We start from the raw sequence: 24,536 nt of genomic DNA on the forward strand, positions 1-24,536 counted from the left end.
TTAAAAATCTTGTGGATTTTATTTCAGCAGGGTTTTGCCTGTAACTTTTTTTTGCCACAATAATATATATTAAACTTTATAGCGTTAACCATGCTATTTTCAAAAAAATAACACTAAATAAGTATTGTGCTTATGACATATATAAATATAATCATCAACGTCTGAAACTGAATGTATTAAAATCAGCTCAAATATATCATGACGACAGTTACTCACCTGAAATGACCTTTCCATTGTTATTGCAAAGTAATATTCTCTCCTGGGATATCTCCGCTCACAGACCAACACTTGATTGCAAATTCTGCCCTTTTCCCCTGTTTGCTTGGTGAACAACTTCTTCCCAATCATTTGTGAGGAAACAGCTTTTGCTTCTTCTGGACTGAAATAAGAATAACAACTCAAATTCTTTTTTCCTCCAAATGAGTAAAACAAAAGCACATGATGGACAAAATCTCATCTCATTTAATACTAAAATCTCAGTATTTCATCAATCCAATAAATGAGAATTTTTTTACAATGATTTTTTTTATTAATGGTTTTTCTTCAAAAAACATGACTTACGAGAAAACAATTTTCACTCCTCCTTTGAGACCACCTTCAAATGTTCCTTTTCCTCTACCACCAGCTAAAACCTGTGCCTTTATCACAACATCTTTTGAACCTAAAAGAAAAACACTTCTATTAGATAAAAAGCATGGGGAAACATGCAAGACACAATATTTTGTTATTTAAGCATACATATTAAGTGGTATTATTAAATGCAGTAAAGTCATTTATCCACAATGTAAAAAAATAAGCATTCCATGTATGAGAATGCCTAACTCTTAGCTGAACAGAAGTTTTGTAACTAAGTATATGCAGACCCTGATCAGGTAGATCAGTTGGTTAGTGCGTTGTCTCCATACGCCAATGTTGTGGGTTTGATCTCCAGTCTATCAGGACACATTGAAGAAACAATTAATCCTCTATAATAAAAGGGAAATATGAAAATAGACTGAACGGCAGACCAACTGAACACCAATCAAAAGGTAATATGCTAATGATATGCTAAGGCTGCTCAACAGCTCACTATGATATGCACCGACCACTAGGGAGCAGTCAACTGGTTGACCAGTCGCTATGATGTACACTGACCACCAGGGAGCAGATGCTCTTACTGGTAGGTTAACTTGCTGCTGAGGTCTGGCCAATCAGGACTGAGCGAGATGGGCTGGACAAGCCCTGGAGCCCTCCCTGGCCCAATCATGCATCAGTGTGGTCCTTCAGCCTGGCCTGTGCCCTCTTGCAATCAAGGACCCCCTTGGGGGATGTCAGAGAGCCAGTTTCAGCCCAATCCCACAGGCTACTCCCCTTGGGAGGGCACCAGACACAGGGTTCATGGCTAACAAGTGCTGCAGTGACAGCTCGAACCTCTCCAGATTGGGACTAATTGGGCGCAAGCCTATGGCAGGCACAGTGGGGCCGGGATGAGCAGGAGCGACAGGTAGGAGCTGCAGGCAGCGTTGGATTGCAGGTTTTGGTTTCATCCCTGCAGGCTACCCAGAAGGACCCCACCTGTGCATGAATTCGTCGAACAACAAAATCCATGTCTCATTCTCTCTCTCTCTCTCTCTCTCTCAAATCAATTAATCAACTAAATAAATAATGGAAGAAAGGAAGGGAGGAAGGGAGGAAGGAAGGGACAGAAGAAGCCACATGGAGACTGGTAGGAAGGGCAAAAAGATGGATCAGGAAGGCCCCACATCCATAGTTTGGTGGTTAAAAACCAGGAGGGATATCTTGGCTGCAGTCTCCTCACCACCCACATCATTGATGAGGAGTCCTCATGTCCCCCACAAGGCTCTCCAGCCCTGGGCTCCACAGAGGGCTGCTGAATTCCCAGGCACAAGGATTATTTGCTGATGGACTCACTCATTATGAACTTCAGCAATGGGGCAGCAGCTCAAAAAGTGCCAGGGACATCCAGGTAAGAAATGAATTGTCTGGCTTCAAGGTGAGGCCTTGATTAACAGCTTTCTCCCAGACAGAAACGCTGACAGACACCATTGTTCCTAGGTAAGCCTTTCATCCACCTAGCCTGCAGGCTCAGACAGGCACCAAATCTGAGTCTACATGAAGATTTAGACCGGCTAACACCACTTGCACTACCCTGCTGATTCTCAGACTCCATCCACCCCAACTTCCAGGTCTAACCAAGTAACTTCCAGCAACTTTTCCGTACAAAATGTCTGTCTCCATTCTGCAGCATAATTTCCCAAAACCTCTCAGATGTTCCCAACTCCAAACAAGCAGCACTGGCCATGGCATGCCCCATACCTCTTGCTAAGCAGCCCAAAGACCAGCACTAATGGCAGCTGGCCTCAGTTGGCAGCTTAACCTCTTCCAAGCACCTCCAAGTACAAGGCAATTATCTACAGATCATTTTGTAGCTCATACCAGGTGGCCCTGAGCCAGGCACAGGCAGTGGCTAACCTTAGATTGCACCAGAGCCCCTTCCAAGAGGCCCCAGAGCAAAGTCAAATGTCTAGAGCACCAACCCCCTCCCAGTTTCCACAGACAACACTCCCAAAGCGTGGACTCAGGAGATACCAAAGTCCCAAACAACAGCTTGTCCATTATACTCATGGCCAGTCCTCACAGCAAGTTAGCCTGAGGGTCAATCCAATCCACTGACATGACAACAGAAATCAAGGCTCAACAACAAGAGGGCCAAGAACCCACACAAGGGACACTCCAGGGCACCCAGCCCGAGTGACCAGGCATATGGTGCCATTGGGCCACACAGGACATCTACTACACATAAGGCCAACCTGCCCAAATGAGGAGACATGGCAGATCCACTTAATACATAGAAATAAAGACAGGGAAGGAGTTAAAATGAGGAGACAAATGAAAGCATAAAACAAAATTCCAGAAAAAGAACTAAACAAATCCCAAACAAGTAATCTATCAGATGCAGAGTTCAAATCAGTGGTCATAAGGATGCTCAATGACCTTAGGAAAAGAACAGATGAACCTAATGAGAACTTTAACAAAGAGACAGAAAACGTAAAAATGGAGATGAACATAAAAGAGCCAGTCAGGAATTAAGAATACAATAATTGAAATGAAGACTATATTAGATGGAATCAACAGATTATATGAAGCACAGAATCAAATCAATGACTTGGGAGACAAGGTTGCAGAAAACACCCAATCAGAATAGGAAAAAAAAAAAAAAAAAAAAAGAGGATAATTTAAGGCAGCAGTTGCCAACTGGTGGTCCGTGAGGTCCAGAAAGTTGGCGACCACTGGTTTAAATGCCTCTGGGACAACATTAAGTGTAACAACATTCATATAGGCGTATCTGAAGGAGGAGAGAGCTAAATGTTGAAAATGTATTTACAGTAATAATGACAGAAAAGTTCCCTAACCTGGCAAAATCAATAAACATACAAGCAAATCATGGTGGTAGAGGCCCATTGGGGGTGCAGTCTGTTGGGAGGTGGGGCTGCAGGAAGTTGGCTGGCCTGCCCCACCCACTAGTGGGGTAGGTGGGGTGATTGGGGGTGGGGGTGGGGCTGGCTGGGGGGAGTGGCCAAGAGACGTTGGGTTGGCCCCCGGCCCCACCCATAATTGAGCTGGTTCGCTGACCTCAGTGGGCATCATAGCAACTGGTCATTCTGGTTGTTACAGTGTTCTGGTTGCTGGCTTTTATATATATAGATGCTGCAGTAAACATAGGGATGTATATATCTTTCTGAATCAGAGTTTTTGGTTTCTTTGGATAAATATCCAGAAGTGGAATTGCTGAGTCCTTCTTTGTCTCTTTCTATAGCCTATTTTGTAGTCTAATGTTTTCTAATATAAATATTGCTCCTCCCCCAGGCTGGCCCCACTCCCAATCGCCCCTTACTCCAATAGGGAGCAGGGCCAGCTGGCCAACCTCCTGAAGCCCCTCCCCATACTGGGTCCCACCCCAGATGGGACCCTCCACACCCATTAGGGGCAAGGCCGGCCTGCCAACTGCCTGTGGCCCCTCCACCTGGCCTGCCCCCAATGGTCCACCACAACCCCAATAAGCCCACTGGACCCCCCCCACCAGCCAGCTCTGCCCCTGATTGCCCAACCCCCCCTCCAATCAGGGGAAGGGCTGGCCAGTAAACTGCCTGCAGCCCCTCCCCCTGGCTGGCCCCACCCCCAATCAGCCCCCACCATCCTGATTGGCCCTTGGCCACTCCCCGCAGCCAGCTCCGCCCCTGGCCATCCCCACATACACACCAATCAGGAGTGGAACTAACTGGCCCACCACCCACAGCTTCTCCACATGGTCAATCACCTGTGGACCCTCCTCCCTGGCCAGCCTGGACCTTATTGGGCCCTGATGGAGGGGCAGCCAGCCAACATCCTGCTGTCTCCTCCCAACAGACCAGACCCCGATCTGCCCCAATTGGTGCCGGGCCAGCCAGACCCCACTCATGCATGAATTTGTGCACTGGGCCCCTAGTCCTATATAATAAAGAGCTATTATGCAAATGGTCATCACGCCCTCACACCCTTGCCCTGGAACTGCTCAGACAACACTGGGGAGAGAGGAATGTGGAGCAGCCAGGCACAAATGAGTTCATAAGAGAGGAATGGAGACCAGCCAGGCTGCGGCCTGGGAGAGGAACAAGCTGCCCACCCTGCGGTCCCCTGTGGCTACAGCCAGCCCAGGTTTTGGGCGTTGGAGGCTGGCAGGAGGGAAGGAAGTCTGGGTCCCAGGTGTGGTGTGAAGCAGAGGCGGTAGGGGCGATCAGGCCAGCAGGGGAGGAATTAGGGACGATCAGGCTGATAGGGGAGCAGTTAGGGGCGATTAGTCAGGCAGACATAGGTGGTTGGGGTGATTAGGCAGGTAGGCGAGGGGTCAGCAGGCGAGGGGTTGGAGCGATCAGGTAGGCAAGTGGTTAGGAGCCAGCATTCCCAGATTGTGAGAGGCAGTCGGACATCCCCCAAGGGGTCCTGGATTGGAGACGGTGCAAGCTGGGCTCAGGGACCCCTCCCCCATGCACGAATTTCATGCACTGGGCCTCTAGTATATATATATAAGCCTAAGCAACTATTATGACTGAATGACTGGTCAACCAGTCACTATGATGCGCACTTACCACCACGGGGCAGACGCTCAATGCAGAAGCTGCGCCCTGGTGGTCAGTGGCTCCCATAGCCAACCCCCTGAAGCCGGCCAACCTCCCCTGGTCACTCCTCCACCCCGGCCAGCTGGTCAAACTCCCATGGTCCTTCCTCCTGGCCAGCCAACCTCCTGCTCAGCCAGTCCCTTCTCCAGGCTGGCTGGCCCTGATCCACCCTGATCAGGGCTGGCCAACCTCTTGCAGTCTCTTTCCCTGGCCAGCCACCCAACCTCCCACAGTCCCTACTCTGGCCAGCAGGCTCTGATCAGCCCAGCCCCAATCGGGACTGGGCGAGATGGCTCCGATTGGCCCTGTTCACTGACCAGGTGTAAGGATCCCACACATGCACGAATTCATGCACTAGACCTCTAGTTATTTAAAATAGACAAGTTTTAGAAGCAATCTTAATGTCCATCAATAGATACATAGGCAAAGATGTGGTACATATGTACATGAAATATCACTCAGCCATAAAAAAACTAATGACATCTTGGCATTTTCTTTTTTCTTTTTTAATTTTTTTAATTAAATTATCTGTGTACATATACCATTGCGCGCCCCCCCCCCCCCCCAATCTTGGCATTTTCAATGCGGATGGACCTAGAGGGTATTATACTAAGTGAAATAAGTCAAAGGCAGACAAATGCAATATAATGTTATTTATATATGGAAACTAAAAACAAAATAGAAATGAACTCATAGAGAACATTTTGACAGTTGCCATATGGGAGGGAGGTGTAGGATGGGTAAAAAAGGAAAAGGCATTAAGATGTACATATTGCCAGTTATAAAAACAAGTCATGAGAATGTACAGGGAATACAGTCAATTTTGTTACAATTTAGTATAATGTCAGATGGGTGCTAGACTTACCAGGAAAATATCTTTGTAAGTTATATAAATGCGCAATTACTATGCTATAAAGCTGAAACAAATATACTATTGTATGTCAACTATAATTGAAAAATTAAAAATTATTTTAAAAACAAGAAAAAAAAAAGGCAAAGTCCTATTGTATGCTATTAAAAATATCTACCCTTAGCCCTGGCCAGTGTGGCCCAGTTGTTGGAGTGTCACCCCATACACAGAAAGGTGGAGGTTCAATTTGATTCACCCAGGTTTCGGGTTCGATCCTGTCAGCATGCATACAGGAGGCAACTGGTTGATGTTTCTCTCTCTCTCTCTCTCTTTCCTTTCTTCTCTCTCAAATCAATAAAAACATCCTCAGGTGAGGATTACAAAAAAGTAGCTTCTGTTCCTCTACATTTAAAGGTCCTTATTAGTTATTAATCCCACTATAATCTTCATTTGTAGTGTTCTTTAACAAGAACTCACTTTCTAGCCCTAGCTGGCTTATTGGTTAGAGCACATGTGTCAAACACAAGGCCCGTGGGCCAAATCCGTCCCGCCAGGCCTTGCAATGTGGCCCGCACCGCGCTGTCATCACTGCACTCCGCTGCGTTTCCATCACAATGACAGTTTATGACTGTTCAGTAAACCATTCGGCCCGCGATTTAGGCTGGATTTTAGATTTTGGCCCCTTCTCTGATTGAGTTCGACACCCCTAGGTTAGAGCGTCAGAACACACACTGATCCCTGGCCCAGGTGAGGCCAATTCGGGAAGCAATCAATTGATATGTCTCTCACATCAATAACTTTTACTGACTTCATTGTATATAAATCAGGACCTAGTTATATTGGTATGGAAAACATTCAGCATTATTATGTGGGAAAACAGTGGGAAAACAACAACAACAAAATCATTCAAGAAATCAGACTAACAAAAATAGAAAAAGAAAGTCAAATGATTGGAAATTCATCCTTAAGGACACAATTCATCCTTAGAATTAGAAAAACTTATACTTTTTCAATTACATTTCCAAGTTTTCCTTCCTTCTTAGCTAGGTTTTTTTTGTTTGTTTGTTTTTTAATATGCTTTATTGATCTTCTACAAAGAGGAAGGGAAAGGGAGAGTTAGAAAAATAGATGAGAAACATCGATCAGCTGCCTCCTGCACACCCCCTACTAGGGATGTGCCAGTAACCAAGGTACATGCCCTTGACTGGAATCGAACCAGGGACCAGTCCACAGGCTGACTCTCTATCCACTGAGCCAAACCAGTTATGGCAAGGTCTTCTTCAGATATTAACCCTTTGCACTCCGAACCATTCTGGACATTGGCTACCAGCTACTCGACGCTACTTTGCGAAACGTGCATTGAGTTAACTCAATTCCCTGTAATCACTAATAAACTGCAATGTGCCCTGAGAGAGGACATCCGAGTGATATGCTAGAATTCCGATGTCTCCTGAGAGGGGACAGCGGAGTGCAAAGGGTTAACATTTAGGTCATACATATAAGATTGAATCTCAAAATAGTTATTAAAAAGTAACCTTTGCAAGAAATACTATAGATATATGAAGTATAATCATTCGTTTTCTTTAAGCCTTGACCCTTAAGAGACTCATATATACACTCGAAGCCCGGTGCACGAAAATTCATGCACTGGGGGTTGGGGGAGGGTGTCCCCTCAGCTCAGCCTGCCCCCTTCTTACAGTCCAAGAGCCCTCAGGAGATGTCCTACTGTCTGGCCTCCCTCTGTGAGAGGTGACTGGCCCATCAGGGGAAGGCACTATCCCTTCCCATTGCCCCCTCACTGCTGCTGCCTCTGGCCTCCCTCTGCGGGAGGCAACTGGGCCAATCTGGGGAAGGTGACGCCCTGATCACATCACTGCTGCAGCCACCGCCGGTGGCCACAGCTGCCTGAGCCTCAGTCCTCGCAGCCACAACGGCTGCCTAAGCTCCAGTCCGGCCCTCGCAGCAGCAGCCGCCGCCATCAGCAGCTTGCCTGAGCCTCCGCCTGGCTCCGGGGCTTTGTCTGGAAGGACATCCAGAAGACTCCGGTCTAATTAACATGCTACCCTTTTATTAGTATAGATCGTTTCAAAGGTAAAAATGAGGTACATCACTTACCATGTTAAGTTCAAACTGCAGGTCACCATTAATTAATAAAAATTTCACCAAAATCAGTATGAACTTTTACAAGGCTTTTGCTAAATAAAAATTATTTGGCTTGTAATATGAATATAAATAATTTTTTCAGATTAACAAAAAAATACTGTAAATGAAAAACCATGCTTTCAAGTCAATGAAATCACATTGAAAAAAGTTTATAATATATATTATAAACTTGTATATGCCCTCACTTTTGAAAAGAACAAAACCCATTCTAGAAAAGAGCACAAACCTAGATAAAACATTAACTTTAAAAAAATTTTTTAATGTCCCACATCTTAAACCATTAATAAAAACAAAGTCTTCACCAAAGCACATTTAAAGCCATATTAATCCAAAACTAAAAGTTGTTATTAAATCAAAAGTTCAGTTCCCTCTTATCAGAGCTGCCATGTGAAGGTAGCATGAGTTTTTAAATTTAGTACCTAATTTTTTGGCAATTGCATAAGCTTCATCTGGTGATTTAGCCACCTGTCCTTTGGGAATGGCAACTCCAGCTTCTTGCAACAATTCCATACTCATGTATTCATGTAGTGAGAGATTCCTTCGTTGCTGTTGTACTTGGAGTCCATGGTTGTTAAACAATCCAGAACTTCCCAGAACCTAAAGAAATTGGGGATAAAATTATATATGATACAAAATTGGCAATTATTATTGTTAAAAACACCTCAAAATTCTTTGTCTCTATATAGTACTTGGTTCTTCATAGCTGTAATAAACCTATTACACTAAATAAAATATAACATTCACAGTACGTAATTTACAATTTAAAATTAAAAGCTAATCTGCCAGCTAAATGTCAAACGTAAGTTACCCTTGTGGTTTTAACTATTTCCTCATCATCTCTAGTCCTTATCTTTCATTTGAGCTTTCCTACCACATCTCTAGTGATATTCAAAGCATTGCTAACCACAAGGCCAAATTCAGATGTAAAACCAATCTTATCTGCCTAACAAATCAAAAATCCTTCTCAACTTTCTTCTCTCCACCATTCCTTCAGCACCTAACAAATTGCCTGGCACATGCCCAAGTTGCAGGCTTGATCCCCAGTGTGGGGTGTGCAAGAGGCAGCAGATCCATGATTCTCTCTCATCATTGATGTTTCTCTCTCCTTCCCTTCCTCTCTGAAATCAGTAAAAATAAAATAAAATAAAAATGTGTTGTGTTTTGTTTTTAAGAGTCAGAGCCCTGTATTGGATATTGTGGTGTATTTATTGTCCAGATCCTCCCTTTAGCACGGAAACTTTCACTGCCCTGGCTGCTGGGAGTATTGGTGGTGGCAGCTCTCTGATGAGTCCTGTCATTGGAGCATCCTAACCCAAAGTCACACCTCCTTTATATTGTCAGCCTGCCTCCAATCATTGGTCAATGGGCTTTAAAAGAGGGATATAAAAATCTGATACCTCATCCCAATTTGTGACAATTCAGAAAGAACATCTTAGTTGCAGATCTCCCATAAGAACAGCAGAGGCCCCTACTGCAACTGCACGGTTTTACTGCTTCCTCATTCAATTCTTTTTCTGCACTCTCCCAAAGGAATTGGCCCAGTAGACAATCTCCAAGGATCTAAAAGCCTACAAGTATCATATCAGAGAACTGATGTGCAACATCAACTGTAAGACATTCTTTCTAAATAATTCCCTTAACTGGCACAGGAGTCACCCCTTATCCATGATGGTTTCACTTTCTGTAGTTTCAGTGAAAAACTAATGGTCGCCGAGACCGGTTTGGCTCAATGGATAGAGCGTCGGCTTGGGGACTGAAGGGTCCCGGGTTTGATTACGGTCAAGGGCATGTACCTTGGTTGCGGGCATATCCCCAGTAGGGGGTGTGCAAGAGGCAGCTGATTGATGACTCTCTCTCATCGATGTTTCTAACTATCTCTCTCCCTTCCTCTCTGTACAAAATCAATAAAATACATTAAAAAAAAAAAACAAAAAAACTAATGGTAAAGCTCAGCTGAAAATATTAAATGGCAAATTCCAGAAATAAACAATTTTAAGTTTTAAATTTCTTGCCATTTAGCCCTGGCTAGGTAGCTCAGTTGGTTAGAGCATTGTCCGAATACACCAAGGTTTCAAGTTCAATCCCCTGTCAGGGCACACAAGAATCAACCAATGAAAGCATAAGTTAGTGGAACAACAAATTTATGTCTCTCTCTCCTTCCTCTCTCTCTCTAAAATAAAATAAAATAAAATAAATTGCTCGCCATTCCAAGTAGCAAGATGAATCTCACACTGTCCAGCTCCATCAGCCTGGGATGTGAATTCATCCCTTTGTCCAGCATATCCATGTTGCATACTGTGCCCACCCATTAGGAATTTAATAGACATCTTGATTATCAAATCTGTCATGGTATCAGAGTGCTAACGTTCAAGTAACTCCTATTTTACTTAATAATGGCTTCAAAGCCTCTCACCTAACTGCTATTAAGTTTTTTTTATAGCCGTTCTATTATACTATTAGTTATTGTTGTCATTCTTACTGTGCCTATTTATAAATTAACTTTACCATAGGTATCTAGTCCTACCTAATAATACAGTAATATGCAAATTAACCATCACTCCACTATGGCCACCAGAGTGAGTATGCAAATTAACCCAACAAAGATGGCAGTTAATTTGCATACATGGAGGGAGGGAGGAGTAACTGAAGACAACATAGAAGGAAGAGGGAGGGAAAGTGGAAAGCAAGGGGGCAGCAGCTGCTGAAGGGAAAGCATAGGCAGTGCCTTTGGGGTGGGGCGGGGCATGACATGCAGCAGTGGCACACCGACCTGTCTCAGTGGGAGAGGTGTGGGGGGGGGGGAGGCAGGAGAGGTGGTGTTGGCAGGAGGGAAGCCTGCTGGAAGTCTTGCAGGAATATTCCTGCAACAGGTCGTGTGTGTGTGTGTGTGTGTGTGTGTGTGTACACACATATACATATATATACATATATATACATACATATATATATATATATATATATATATATATATATATATATGTATATATATACACACACACACACACACACACACACATATAAAAGCTTAGTGACAGTTACAACCGAAACACTGGTCCACCAGTCACTATAGTGCACACTGAACTGACCACCAGGGGGCAGATGCTCAATGCAGGAGCTGCCCCCTGGTGGTCAGTGTGCTCCCTTAACCAACCTCCTGAAGCCAGCCAACCTCCTCAGGTCTTTCCCTCCTGGCAAGCTGGCTAACCTCCCCCAGTCCCTCGCCCCTCATCAGGCAGGCACCACTCAGCCAGCTCCTGATCAGGACTGGCAAGATGGCCCAAATAGGCCCTGATCACCAGCCAGGCCTAGAGAGATCAGCACCCACGCATGAATTTCATGCACCAGGCCTCTAGTGTATGTATAAAAGAAAAACTATATATAAATAAGGGTTTGGTACTATCCATGGTTTTAGATGTCCAGTGAGGGTCCTGGAACGTATCATCCATGGATAAGAGGAGACTTCTGTATATTTGTATGGTTTCTTTCAAACACTACGGAGAATTAGTAGTAAATATAGAATATTACTGATAGCTTTCATACCACTTTAAGTATGTATAGCACTCTAAAATACTTTGATAATCCTTTCCAGCGAAATTCAATGTGTGATCTTGAAAAAGTTTTCTAAAACCCTGACCGCACCTCTGTGTCCTCATCTACAAAAGCAAGAGGACAGACTTCTTAGGTCCTTCCAAACTCTAAAGCTACATTACTTAATGTGAGAGTAGAAGAGATGTTATTAAGACAGTACCTTAGGCATCTCCATATGGAGACATAAAAGCTTACAAAGGAATTTCCAAAAGGCTAAAGATTATGATTAGGATGAAAACATATTCTAAAAACTAGACAGCACCCTTTACAACTCATAAGGAAGTTCAAGGCCAAAAAAACAACACTTTTATTAGGAAGCAAGCTCATGGGATTCACTACCTGTAGATTGAAAGTGTGAATAGCTTTTAAAAGAAAATCAATTCATTTATGGCACGTCTGAGGAGTTACTTCAGAACATAACTGGCTTACAAAGCCAATTGTGCCCTTCCACAAGTTTTGACCTTGAGAAGAATCGGCCAATTCTTATGCTCTGGAAAACACCGAGGAGCAGATTCAAGCACACAAGCTCTGGAGCCATTCGGTTCTGGAATGAAACCTAAGCTTTGACCTTACCTACGTCCGGACCCAACCCAAATTACTTGTTCTCTTGGCAACAGTTTCTTCATCAATGATGCAAAGGTAGCTGACTCCCTTACTGTGTGTTGCTGAAAAGCCTAGACTGCCTGGCACCCGGTAAACACTCACAGAAGCAAAGCAAAACCTGAGGCCATTATGCTATAATCTATTCAGAACTGAAGTGATCCAAAAGACTTACTTCCCCATTTGGAAACCTCGTACACACCATCTTATTACCACTATTAACAAACAGAATGGAACGCGGCTCCTGGGGGAAGGGAAGAAACTTGGCTGCCTCGTCCCAGAAAAGCCCTGTCAGCAGGCACCGCTGGCCCTGGCCACCCTCGGCGGCTCCCAAGGAACCCAAAGTTCGTCTGAAGGGCGTCCCCTCCCGCAGGGCCGGCGCCGGGGGCCCGAGCAGGGAGGATGCGGGGGAGCGGCCGCCGGGCTCCTGGCGGACTGAGGGCCGGGGCGAAGCGACGCCAAGAGCCGGCTCGCCGCCCCGGCAGCCAGCGCTCCCCGGCGGGCGCCCCGCGTCGGCCAATGTCACTGCCGGAGAAGTGACCCCGAGTCCGGCCTCGGGTCCCTGCCCGCCTCGCCCACGGGAGCCGAGTCGCCCGCCTCGCCCTCTCTCCTGCCGACCCTCAAAGCAACAGCAGGCCGGGCTCAGTACCTGGGCGGCGGCCCGCAGCGCCGTCCGGGGCGGGCGGCTCCTCAGGGTGGCGGCGGCCAACAGCCGGCTGGAGAACATGGAGGCCGCCATTTCTGAGTCCGACCCGACCCCTCGGCGCCCGCGCAGGCGCAGTGAAGCGCGGCGGCCGGCGACGCAGCCGCTCGGGACGCGCTCCGCCCCCGGGCCGCCGGGGCGGGGCCTGCAGTTAACCCGCCCGCGGCCGCAGCCCTGCGCGGGGCACCGCAGAGCGGACCGGGCGGGCGTGGAGCGCACTCCGATCCCTGGAACTGGGCGCCGCAGCCTCACTGTCCGACCTGCGGCCAGAAAGCAGCTGTTATTAACTAGTGAAATGTAGTGGAGGGACAACCAGCGTCTCCACCTGTGTAATCTTAACTAGAACTACTGGAGAGCTTTTAAAAATACCTTTGCATGGGCCCCACCATCAAAGAATATATGTAATTCTGTTGTCTGGGGTGGAACCTACAGCAGTATTTTGTGAAAGTTCCCCTGTTGTTGTTTGTTTGTTTGTTTTTAAATATATATATATATATATATATATATATATATATATATATATTATTTTAGAGAGGAAAGGAGAGGAAGAGAGAAACATCCATGATGAGAGAGAATCATGGATCGGCTGCCTCCTGCACGCCCCACACTGGGGATGGAGCCCACAACCCAGGCCTGTGCCTTGACCGGAATGGAACCCTGACCTCCTGTTCGTGGGTTGATGCTCAGCCCCTGAGCCCGCCGGCTGGAAAAGTTCCCCTGTTTTTAATGAGCACCCAAAGATGACAACTACTTACTCTTCCTACTAGCCTCTCTGTTTTAAGGGAGAGTGGAGTGGTTAGGGTGTGGGGGAAGTGGTGGTTCAGTAAGGGAGGAGGCAGCCACCATGACTGGCCATTGGATTTAAAGTCAGTGAACCTGGGTTTAAATTCTAGCTCCGCCACCTGCTGGCTGTATGGTCTGAAATTTCAGGTTCCACATTTGTAAAAATTGATGTCAAATTTGGTGGCTTTAAAAATCTCAGTTCTGGAGCCGGAAAATTGATGACCGCATTCAAGGTATAAGTAGAGCTACACTCCTCTGGCAGCTTTATGAGGAAATCTGTTCCTTTCCTTTTCCAGCTTCTGGTGGCTACTGGTACTCCTTAGCCTGTGGCCACTTCACTCTAATTATTTTATTAATATATTTTATTGAATTTTTACAGAGAGGAAAGGAGAGGGATAGAGAGTTAGAAACATCGATGATCAGCTGCCTCCTTCACAGCCGCTACTGGGGATATGCCCACAACAAAGGTACATGCCTTCACCAGAATTGAACCCGGGACCTCTCAGTCCGCAGGCCAACGCTCTGTCCACTGAGCCAAACCGGTTTTGGCCACTTCACTCTAATTTCTGCCTCCTTCTCTTCCCTGTCAAATCTTTTCTCTTATAAGGATAAATGTACATTAAGGATCCAACATAATCCAGAATAATCACCCCATCTGAAGGTCCTCGGTTTAATTACATCTACAAAGTTCTTTTGCTATCTAAGGTAACGTTTACAGGTTCCAGGGATTAGGAACTAAATATCTTTCAGAGGGCCATTACTGAGCCTATCACAATTCAGCTAATAATGAATCCCCTGACCATCTGATAGAGTTACAGTTAGGGACAAGTAAGGTAAGTAAGTGAAAGCACCTGAAAACGTTATGCAAATGTAAGCTATAATCATCATTGCCACTTTCCATGAGTCACCTATTAAAACCCCCAATGACATGTGCTGTAACCCTGGCAACCCTAGCAGCCAGGTTACAGCACATGTTCCCATATGTTCTCCCATATGTTCCCTTCCCATATGTTCTCCCAGAACATTTCCTCTGGGGCAGAGCCAGGGCTACCCTAAGTTTATAAAGGCCCTTGTGAGAATTAGAAAGGGAAGTGACTCTATCCTCAGGACACTTTACTTCTTTCTGTAGAATACTAACAAAATATATTCTACCATCTTTCAAAACCTTGTAAGAAATTTTGAGCAAATAAGTAAATATATTAAAAATAGTGGGAACTAGCCAAAACCGGTTTGGCTCAGTGGATAGAGCGTCGGTCTGCGGACTGAAGGGTTCCAGATTCGATTCTGGTCAAGGGCATGTACCTTGGTTGCGGGCACATCCCCGGTGGAGGATGTGCAGGAGGCAGCTGGTCGATGTCTCTTGCTCTCTATCTCTGTCCTGTCCCTTCCTCTCTGTAAAAAATCAATAAAATATATTTAAAATAAATAAATAATAAAAAATAAAAATAGTGGGAACTAGATTTCTCTGTATCAGGGAAGGAGTTAAAATATGAAAAAAAAGAGAATGTTAAATTTTTCTCTTAATTAGAATTAAGTACTGGTACAAAGTCATGGTTTTCAATATATAGCGATAGATATGGAAATAATTTCTTAAGGAAGAGTGATGTCAGAGAAGGACACTGAAAATCTTATTCCTAGTGACTGTCAATGGGTGCCCTCCTCCCTCAGTCTTAGTGAAAGTCACATGGGGAGCCTGGACTTCTGCCCCAACCCAGAAATAATGAGGTAATGTCAGGAGAGGCCTAATAGAGGGCCTAATAGTCAATACTTTCACTATTGTAGAGTGATAACAAAACCACCCACTGTGGTGTCAGTGAGAATGGGGACTCCCTAACCTGAATTAATGAGCTCTCGAACCCCGGGGGTTAATGAAGGCCAAGAGGGGAGCCTGGGCTTCCACCTCTACCTGACTGTACCTACGCAGCACTTCCCCCTTCTTCTTGTTAAAGCTGTGTAAAATAATAATAATAATAATAATAATAATAATAATCAGGCTAAAACAGACTCACAATATCATACAAAAATTCCAGGTTTCATCTAAAAAATATTCATCATACCGAGAACCAGAATCTCAAAGTAAATAAAAAAGAAAATCAATACATGCCAACACAGAAGCCATACAGATGTTAGATTATCTGCCAAAGTCTTTAATGATAAAATACGATAAATATGTTTCAATAAGCAATTATAAACATGCTTGAAACAGAAAAATTGAAAGCCTCAGCAATAAAAACACGCACAGACACACACACCAAATAGACATTTTAGGACTGAAAAATATACAATAACTGAAATAAGAAAGCTTAGTGATGGGCTAAACCTGTGTTTCCCAACCTTCTCTCATGATGAGAATCACCTGGTGGAGTTGTTAAAACACAGATTCCTGAATCCCAACTAAGAAGTGCTAAACTAGAATTTTTTGGAACATATAGGTAAAATTGTATACTTAACTAGTGCTCTAAGACAGATTTTATATACAGAGCACTAAGTTAGGTATGCAATTTTACCTATATGTTCTCAAAAATTCTAGTTTAGCACTTCTTAGTTGGGATTCAGGAATCTGTGTTTTAACAACTCCACCAGGTGATTCTCATCATGAGAGAAGGTTGGGAAACACTGGGCTAAACAACAGAATGGAAACAGAGAAAAGAACTGGAAGACAGAAGAATAGAAATAAAGAGAGGAAATAAACTGGAAAGTAAAATAAACTCAGAAATCTATGGAACTATAACAAAAAGATTCAATATTCATGTCATCAGAATCCCAGAGAGAAGAAAGAGACAGGGCTGAAAGAGTTCTCAAAGAAATAATGGCTGAAAACTTCCCATACTTGACAAAAGACATAAACTTATATATCAAGAAGTTGGGCAAACTACAAGCAGGTCAAACCCAAAGAATTTCACAGAAGACACACGCCATGACCTTTGTGGCGAGATTCAGGATCTGAAGGAGGGGCCAATGCTATACAGGAATATGAATTTAGAAAGCATTGGGGCCAGGCGGAGCTTCTTTCTTGAAGAGACACGCCAAGACCTAGCCTTATCTGCTTTTTATTCAGTTTTAGATATACCACTTGCCCGCAGTAAAGCATGGCAACAGATAGCCAGACAGACCACCTCAAAGGTCAGTAAAGATCAGTAAGGTCCAATAAACATTTACTTGGAGGCCATTAAGTCAGGAAATTGCTTGGAGCCACTGCTATCTCAACGCGAACAATCAGTGCCTAGCGTCAGCCCTGCTAACGTTCAAGGTCCATTGGACTCTAGAATTCCTTGGTGCACACTCATGACAGTGTTGGCAAGTGGTGGCTTCCTGCAGGCACATAACTAAATTTCTGAAAACCAAGACAAATAAAAAATCTTGACGACAATCAAAGAACAATAACTTTTACCTGTAGGGGATAAAACATTCAAATGACCTAAATTTTATCATCAGCGATCTTTGAGGCCAGAAGAAAATAGCACAATAAATTTCAAGTCCTGAAAGAAAAGGACTGGCAATCCAGAATCTTATATGTAGTGAAAATATTCTTCAAGAATAAGGAGAAATCCAGACATTTTCAAATGAATGAAAACTAAGAGAATTGGTCATCAGAGAACTTAATACCTAAAAGATGGTATCTAACGGAGGGAAAAGATCAAAGAAGAAACCTTGGAACATCAGGAAGGAAAGAAGATTATGGCAAACAAAACTATGGGTAAATACAATGTATATCTTTGTGTACTGTTGGTGGGAACGCAGATTGATGCAGCCACTACAGTATGGAGATTCCTGAAAAAAAAAATTAAAATTAGAATTGCCGTATAGCCATCACTTCTCGATATATATCAAAAGAAACCCAAAGCCATGCCTCTCGTGGCCGCTCTTCCTGCATCCACCAGAGCAAAGCTGCAGTCCCATGACAGCTGAGGATGGCTGGAGCGGAGGTCACTGGGCAGCAGTGGGATCTGGAGCCCATGGTATTGCTGGCTGGTCGAGGAAGAGTTGGAAAATGAGGTGTGTGCCATACTGGGCGGCAGCGACCCCAACAAGTATTCCTATTTGCAGCACAATAAAGAGACAAGCACCATATACCTGTAGTTAGTACCTGCACCCCTGCAAGAGAAGAACCAGCAGGAATTTGCCTAGCTTGCAGTTTTGAATGTCGTGGAAGCCATAAAGTATTTGAACTATACACAAAGAACTTTTCATTATGACTTGAGGAAACAGCAAGTTTAAAAAATTGGAATGCAGATTCAAGAAGGCTGTGCCCAGGTGAACACCTAGCCGCAGCCACACACAATTTCAATAAAATACAACTAAAATATAAAACGGACATTGCCCAGAACTACAGGAAGGTTGACTGACTGGAAATTCTACAGCGAGAAGCAAGGAGAAAACCAGAAGGAGGTGCGGAGGAGCTGGAAAAGCCCAAGGTACGGAGACGCTGCACACGGAGAGGACGGAGCCAGAGAGGAGGGGGAGGCGGAGTGCCTGGCGGGCATTCCCTAGCGGAAAGGAGATAAAACTCCGACTGTCCTGGGCCCCCGACTCCTCTGAACCCCAGTTCGAGGCCAGACCCTGGGGACTCAGGCTCAGTCATAGGGAGCCGGGCTGTAAGGTGGAACCTTGGGGAGCGGCGAAAAGAGGTCCCGGAGGCGCACACACTGCGTGCAGAGAAGGGACAGTCGGCTGTGCCGCCCTGACGGGAAGGAGACTGGTGCTCCAGACTGCTCTGAACGCCACCTCCAACTCCACTTCCAACTGAACTGAACCCCAATACCGGGCTCATTGTGGGAGAGCATAGACTGTTTGGCAGCAGGTGAAAATCGAGGGCACCTTTCTCTCAGAGGCGCTGGCAGTGAGCACTGAAGGACCTGCATAGGGCGGGGCTGACAGAAGCCAAAGCTGCAGGCTCCTCCCTGAAACCCCGTCCCATCTGTAACTGTGAAATGCGACAACAAAATAGATCACAAATGAAAGAAATGGAGGACAAAAAGCGTCTGGATACAGAGTTCAAATCTACGCTTATAAGGTTTTTCAAGAATTTCCTAGAAAAGATGGATAAGATCTATGAGGATATGAAAAGAGATCAACTAGAATTAATAAGGAGTCATCAAGAAATGATAAGGGATCAACAAGAAATAAAGAATACATTGTCTGAAATAAAAAATATTTTACAGAGTCCTAAAAACAGAAGGGAAGATCACAAGAATCAAGTCAAAGATTTGAAACATAAAGAGCCAGAAGACACTCCTCCACAGAAACTAGAAGGCAAGAGAATCCAGAAAATTGAAGATAATGTAAGAAACCTCCAGGACAACTTCAAGCGAACCAACATCAGAATTATGGGGGTCCCAGAAGATGAGAGAGAGCAAGATAGGGAAAACATACTGAAAGAAATAGTGACAGAAAACTTCCCCCACCTGGTGAAAGAATTAGACTTACAAGTCCAGGAAGCGCACAGAACTCCAAACAAAAGGAATCCAAAGAGGACCACACCAAGACACATCATAATTAAAATTCCAAGAGCAAAAGACAAAGAGAGAATATTAAAAGAAGCAAGAGCAAAGAAGGTAGTTACCTATAAAGGAGCACCTATACGATTGTCAGCTGACTTCTCAACAGAAACCATGAAGTCCAGAAGGGAATGGCAAGAAATATTCAAGGTAATGAATAGTAAGAACCTACAGCCAAAGATAATCTATCCAGCAAAGCTATCACTCAGAATCAAAGGTCAGATAAAGAGCTTCACTAATAAAAAAAAAAGCTAAAGGAGTTCATCAACACCAAACCAGAATTATATGAATTGCTGAAGGGGGTTCTTTCAGAAGAGAAAGTAAACAAAGATAAAAATTATGAACAACAAATATGTAACTATCAACAAGTGAATCTAAAAACCAAGGAAATTAAAAAAAAAATCTGATGAACAATAGTAACTGTTGAATATAATAGAATCAGAGGTATGGAAGGGGAGTGAACTGACGATTCTTGGGGAAAAGGAGAGAGGGGGGTGTGGGAAGAGACTGAACATAAACTGTGCACCTATGGATGAGGACAATGGGGAGTGGGGAAAGGGCAGAGGGTGGGGTGGGAACCTGGTGGAGGAGAGCAATGGAGGGGGTGGGGGGGGGAAGGAACATTTGTAATAATGTGAACAATAAAAATTTATTTAAAAAATAAAATAAAATAAAAAATGAAAAATTGGAATGCAAATTATTCCCTGACAATACAAAGATAAATTCTGGCAATAATTATAAAGACAACTTTTTTGGATTGTACTGCATTTGTAAGAGACCTTACCCTGATCCTGAAAATGAAATTCCAGATGAGATGATCCAGTATGTAGTGTAAGAAGACTGGTTCCATGGAAGTGCCATTCCCCCTGAGAGTGGGGATTTCTAAGAAATGGTATGCCAGGCCTGTATGAAGTGCTGCTCTTTCTCTTGGGCTTATGCTGCACAATTGGCAGTAACCAAAGTATCTGCAGAGGATGGTGAGTTAGTGCTGAATGTCAGTGTAACAGGTGATCAGGAAGTTATCAAACCTGGAAATGAAGATCATCAAGATATTACCTTCAAAGAGGATGTTCCATAACATACAAAGGAAGTTAAAGCAGAGAAGACTAATAAACCATGAACCAGCTCTAGTTCTGAAGCTGACCACCAGACAGTGCTTAAGAATCAACGTCTTAACACAAAATCACAGGATGGCTGCAAACTTCAGGAGTTTAAAACTAAGTGTTTTAATTAACCAAAGAATTTATATATAGCCCATGGACACAGGCAATAATGAGGTAAAGGCCTGGGGTGCAGTGGGACCCAGATGAAGGGGAGCATAGAGTAGGGATGGGGAGAGGTACATCTGTAATACCCTCAACAATAAAAATAAAAAAACAACTGTAATGTTAGACAAATGTGCATGGAAGTAAGTAAGGCACATCATTATTGTACTTTATTTTTTTAAATAAATCTTTATTGTTCAGATTATTACAGTTGGTCCTCTTTTTGTCCCCATAGCTCCCATCCACCCCGTTCCCACTTCCCCTGCCCTTAACCCCCTCACTGTCCTCAACCATAGGTGTACAATTTTTATCCAGCCTCTTCCCAAACCCCCCACATCTCCTTCCCCCCAAAAATTGTCAGTCCTCTCCCTTTCTATGCCCCTGATTCTATTGTATTCACCAGTTTATTCTGTTCATTAGATTTTTATTGACTTGATTTTTAGATTCACTTTTTGATAGATATATATTTGTTGTTCATAATTTTTATCTTTACCTTTTTCTTCTTCCTCTTCTTAAAGAATACCCTTCAGCATTTCATATGATACTGGTTTGGCGGTGATGAACTCTTTAACTTTTTCTTGTCTGTGAAGCTCTTTATCTGACCTTTAATTCTGAATGATAGCTTTGCTGGGTAGAGTAATCTTGGTTGTAGGTTATTGCTATTCATCACTTTGAATATTTCTTGCCACTCCCTTCTGGCCTGCATAGTTTCTGTTGAGAAATCAGCTGACAATCATATGAGTACTCTCTTATAGGTAACTAATTGTTTTTCTCTTGCTGCTTTTAATAACCTCTCTTTATCTTTTGCTCTTGAAATTTTAATTATGATGTGTCTTAGTGTAGTCCTCTTTGGATTCCTTTTGTATGGGGTTCTCTGTGCCTCCTGGACTTGTAAGTCTATTTCTTTCACCAGATAGGGGAAGTATTCTGTCATTATTTCTTCAAATATATTTTCAATATCTTGCTCTTTCTCTTCTTCTGGCACCCTCATAATTCAGATATTGATATGCTTGAAGTTGTCGCAGAGGTTCCTTACACTATTTTCTTTTTCTTTTTCTTTTTTATTTATTTTTTTAATTTTAATTTTCCTTACACTATTTTCATATTTTTGGATTGTTTTTGCTTTTTGCTTTTCTGGTTGGGTGTTTTTTGCTTCTTTGTATTTCAAATCTTTGACTTGATTCTTGTGATCATCTAGCCCAGTGCTGGAAAATTCATTAGTCAACAGAGCCAAATATCAACAGTACAACAATTGAAATCTCTTTTGAGAGCCAAGTTTTTTAAAATATATATTTTATTGATTTTGTACAGAGAGGAAGGGAGAGAGATAGCAAGTTAGAAACATCGATGAGAGAGAGTCATCGATCAGCTGCCTCTTGCACACCCCCTACTGAGGATGTGCCCGCAACCAAGGTACATGTCCCTGACCGGAATCGAACCCGGGACCCTTTGGTCCCCAAGCCGACGCTCTATCCACTGAGCTAAACCAGTTTCGGTGAGACCCAAGTTTTTTAAACTTAAACTTCTTCTAACACCACCTCTTCAAAATAAACTCACTCAGGCTGTGGTATTTTGTGAAAGAACAACACTCAAGGGGCCAAAAAGCCCCATGTGGCTTGCGAGCTGCAGTTTCCAACTATGGCTCTAGTTTGCTGTTGGATCTCTGTATATTATTCTTTATTTCAGTCAGTGTATGCTTAATTTCTAGTTGATCCTTTTTCCTATCCTTGAGAGTCACACTAAATTTATTGGTGGTTTCTAGAACATTCTTGAATAACCTTATAATTGTGGTTTTGAACTCTATATCCAATATTTTGCTTTCCTCCATTTCTGTCATTTGTGACCTGTTTCTTTGTCTCTGCATTTTGGCTGCTTCCCTGTGTTGATAAAATGGCTTTGTGTGCTAGGTGTCCGATAGGGCCCAGTGGCTCAGCCTTCCCAGTTACCTGAGGTGAACACTCTTAGTGCACCCCTTTTAGGTTGTGTGCACAGTCTTGTTGCAGTTAAGCCTTGATTGTTGTTGGTATCACTGGGGGAAATTGACCTCCAGGCAAATTGGCTTTGAGGATCATTGTGTCTATGATGGGAGAACTTTTGTGCTGGAGACACCCTTATGGGGCAAGACTTGCTTCAGTGCAGCTTTGGTGCTCACTGAATCTGCCCCCTAAGTGTGTCCCTTAGGAATCTGAGGAGTTGTAATCTGGATAGTCCCACTCTGACCACTGGATACACTGACTCTTGGATCTCCAAGAAGGTGCAAATTTAGCCTCTGCCTGAGGCCACCCAGCAGGAGCTATGGAGAGATCTTCAGATTCCTCTTCTTTTGGGTTTGGAGGCCCAGCTGTAAAGCAATGCAAGATGCTGTGGATCCTTAAGCCTTCTTTCGTAAGTTCTGGGGCTCTCTGACCCTGCTACAGTTTGTTGGGTAATTTTAGATTGCAAAGGGCCAAGTCATTCATATGCAAAAGCCTCTATGCACAGCTGGGGTGGGTTGTAAATTGGAGGGGGGCAGGGTCTCAGGGAATCAACAGGACAGAGAAAACAGCAATGGCTTTCTGTCAGCCATGCCCAAAGAGACCCCGGGGTCTCAGTGTCCCACAGTTATCACTGCAAGCACCTCTGAGAGAAAGCTACCTTCGAATTCCACCCATTGCCAGGCAGTCCAGTTTCTCCCCATATGAGTATGGGTTCCCAGAGTCTCACTCGGAACTGGAGTTCAGAGCAGTCGGGAGCTTGTGTCTCCCTCCTGATTGAAAAGGACAACTGCTTACTCAGTTGCCAGCCCTTTCCATGCGCAAGCACCTTTGTACCTCCAAACTTTACTTCCGCACCTCCTCTGAGTTTCAGTGTGCTTTTCTCTTCCCTTCTAGTTGTAGAATTTCCACTTAGCCTTCCTGTGGTTCTGGATGATGTCTATTTTGTCTTTTAGTTGTAGTTTTGAAGTGGTTGTGTGAGGCAACAAGTTCAGGTGTTTACCTATGCTGCCATCTTGGATTCTCTCTTTGGGGACTTTTTCCATTATTGTACTTTAAAAGTTGTATGTGATAAGACATATTTTATTTTTGCTATATATTTTTTACTGAATTATTTATTCCCTATCCCAAGGCAAGCATGAATAAAATTGGGTTAAATGTGGAAAAATACCTGCGTTTTATAAAGAGAGACACTGCCACTTATTGGCCTCTGGACTGGCAAGTTATGTACCTGAAAAGATGTACGAAAATGTATGGAGATCTAGATGTCCTACTCCTGAATATGATAACAGTTCTCACTTATGAAAATAAGGGCAAGGTTAACCAGGCAGCTGACAAGGCAAATCTTTAAATGGGTACCTTTAACAGCATTAACAGAATTCAACAAGTGGAACTTATTTGTCACTATAATGACTTAAGACTAAACTTAAGGACTATCTCAAGAGATTTGCTGATGAAGGCATGGTTGTAAAGAGAAAGAATATCCCTCAGTTTTGTTTTGTTTTTTTAAGAATTTCAGTAAAAAAAGAGAAAAGTGGATGGTATGCAGTATCATTGCAGCCAGGATGGAGTATGGAGCTTTCTCATACAGGCCACCACTTAGACAAGTGTCCACTGATTCCTAGATTAGATGAATGAGAACTATAGGAAGTCAAGGCCTCAAAGAAATGGTCCATCCAGTGTTTTTCTGCATCACACCTAATTATAGATCCTACTGAAGAGTGATATATGGAGTTGGAAGGTCTTATGGTCACAGGAAATGCTTGTGTGGTCTGGAATGGCTTTATAGAAAAAAACAGTAAACAGGCTAAGTTGGAAAGCTCAGGGTATCTTAGAGGATGTTTATAATCTCCAGCTTGGGAACTCTTCCAAGTCAAGATGTCTGTACCCCATTTACCAGGTTACACAAGTAGTGGACCTTTCTGTCTTGAAAGTTTATAACCTCTCAAATGTTTTA

At 43.7% G+C, this 24,536-nt stretch overlaps 1 protein-coding gene and 1 pseudogene across 1 annotated transcript in view; one reads left to right on the forward strand and one right to left on the reverse strand.

Moving 5' to 3' along the window:
• SUCLA2 (succinate-CoA ligase ADP-forming subunit beta) overlaps window positions 1-13,157 on the reverse strand; it is a 46,269-nt gene extending 33,112 nt beyond the window's left edge. The window contains exons 1-4 of the mRNA XM_036456419.2: window positions 13,007-13,157; window positions 8,589-8,766; window positions 562-661; window positions 217-379 (exon numbers count right to left, since the gene is read on the reverse strand). Coding sequence (XP_036312312.1) covers window positions 217-379; window positions 562-661; window positions 8,589-8,766; window positions 13,007-13,096 — 531 coding nt within the window. The 5' untranslated portion in view covers window positions 13,097-13,157. The remainder of the gene's footprint in view (window positions 1-216; window positions 380-561; window positions 662-8,588; window positions 8,767-13,006) is intronic.
• Window positions 13,158-16,971: 3,814 nt separating this feature from the next.
• Window positions 16,972-24,182, forward strand: LOC118729126 (annotated as a pseudogene).
• The last annotated feature ends 354 nt before the right edge of the window (window positions 24,183-24,536 follow it).

Source organism: Pipistrellus kuhlii, unplaced genomic scaffold (genome assembly GCF_014108245.1).
Source record: "Pipistrellus kuhlii isolate mPipKuh1 unplaced genomic scaffold, mPipKuh1.p scaffold_m20_p_3, whole genome shotgun sequence".
In the NCBI taxonomy this organism is placed as follows: Eukaryota; Metazoa; Chordata; class Mammalia; order Chiroptera; family Vespertilionidae; genus Pipistrellus; species Pipistrellus kuhlii.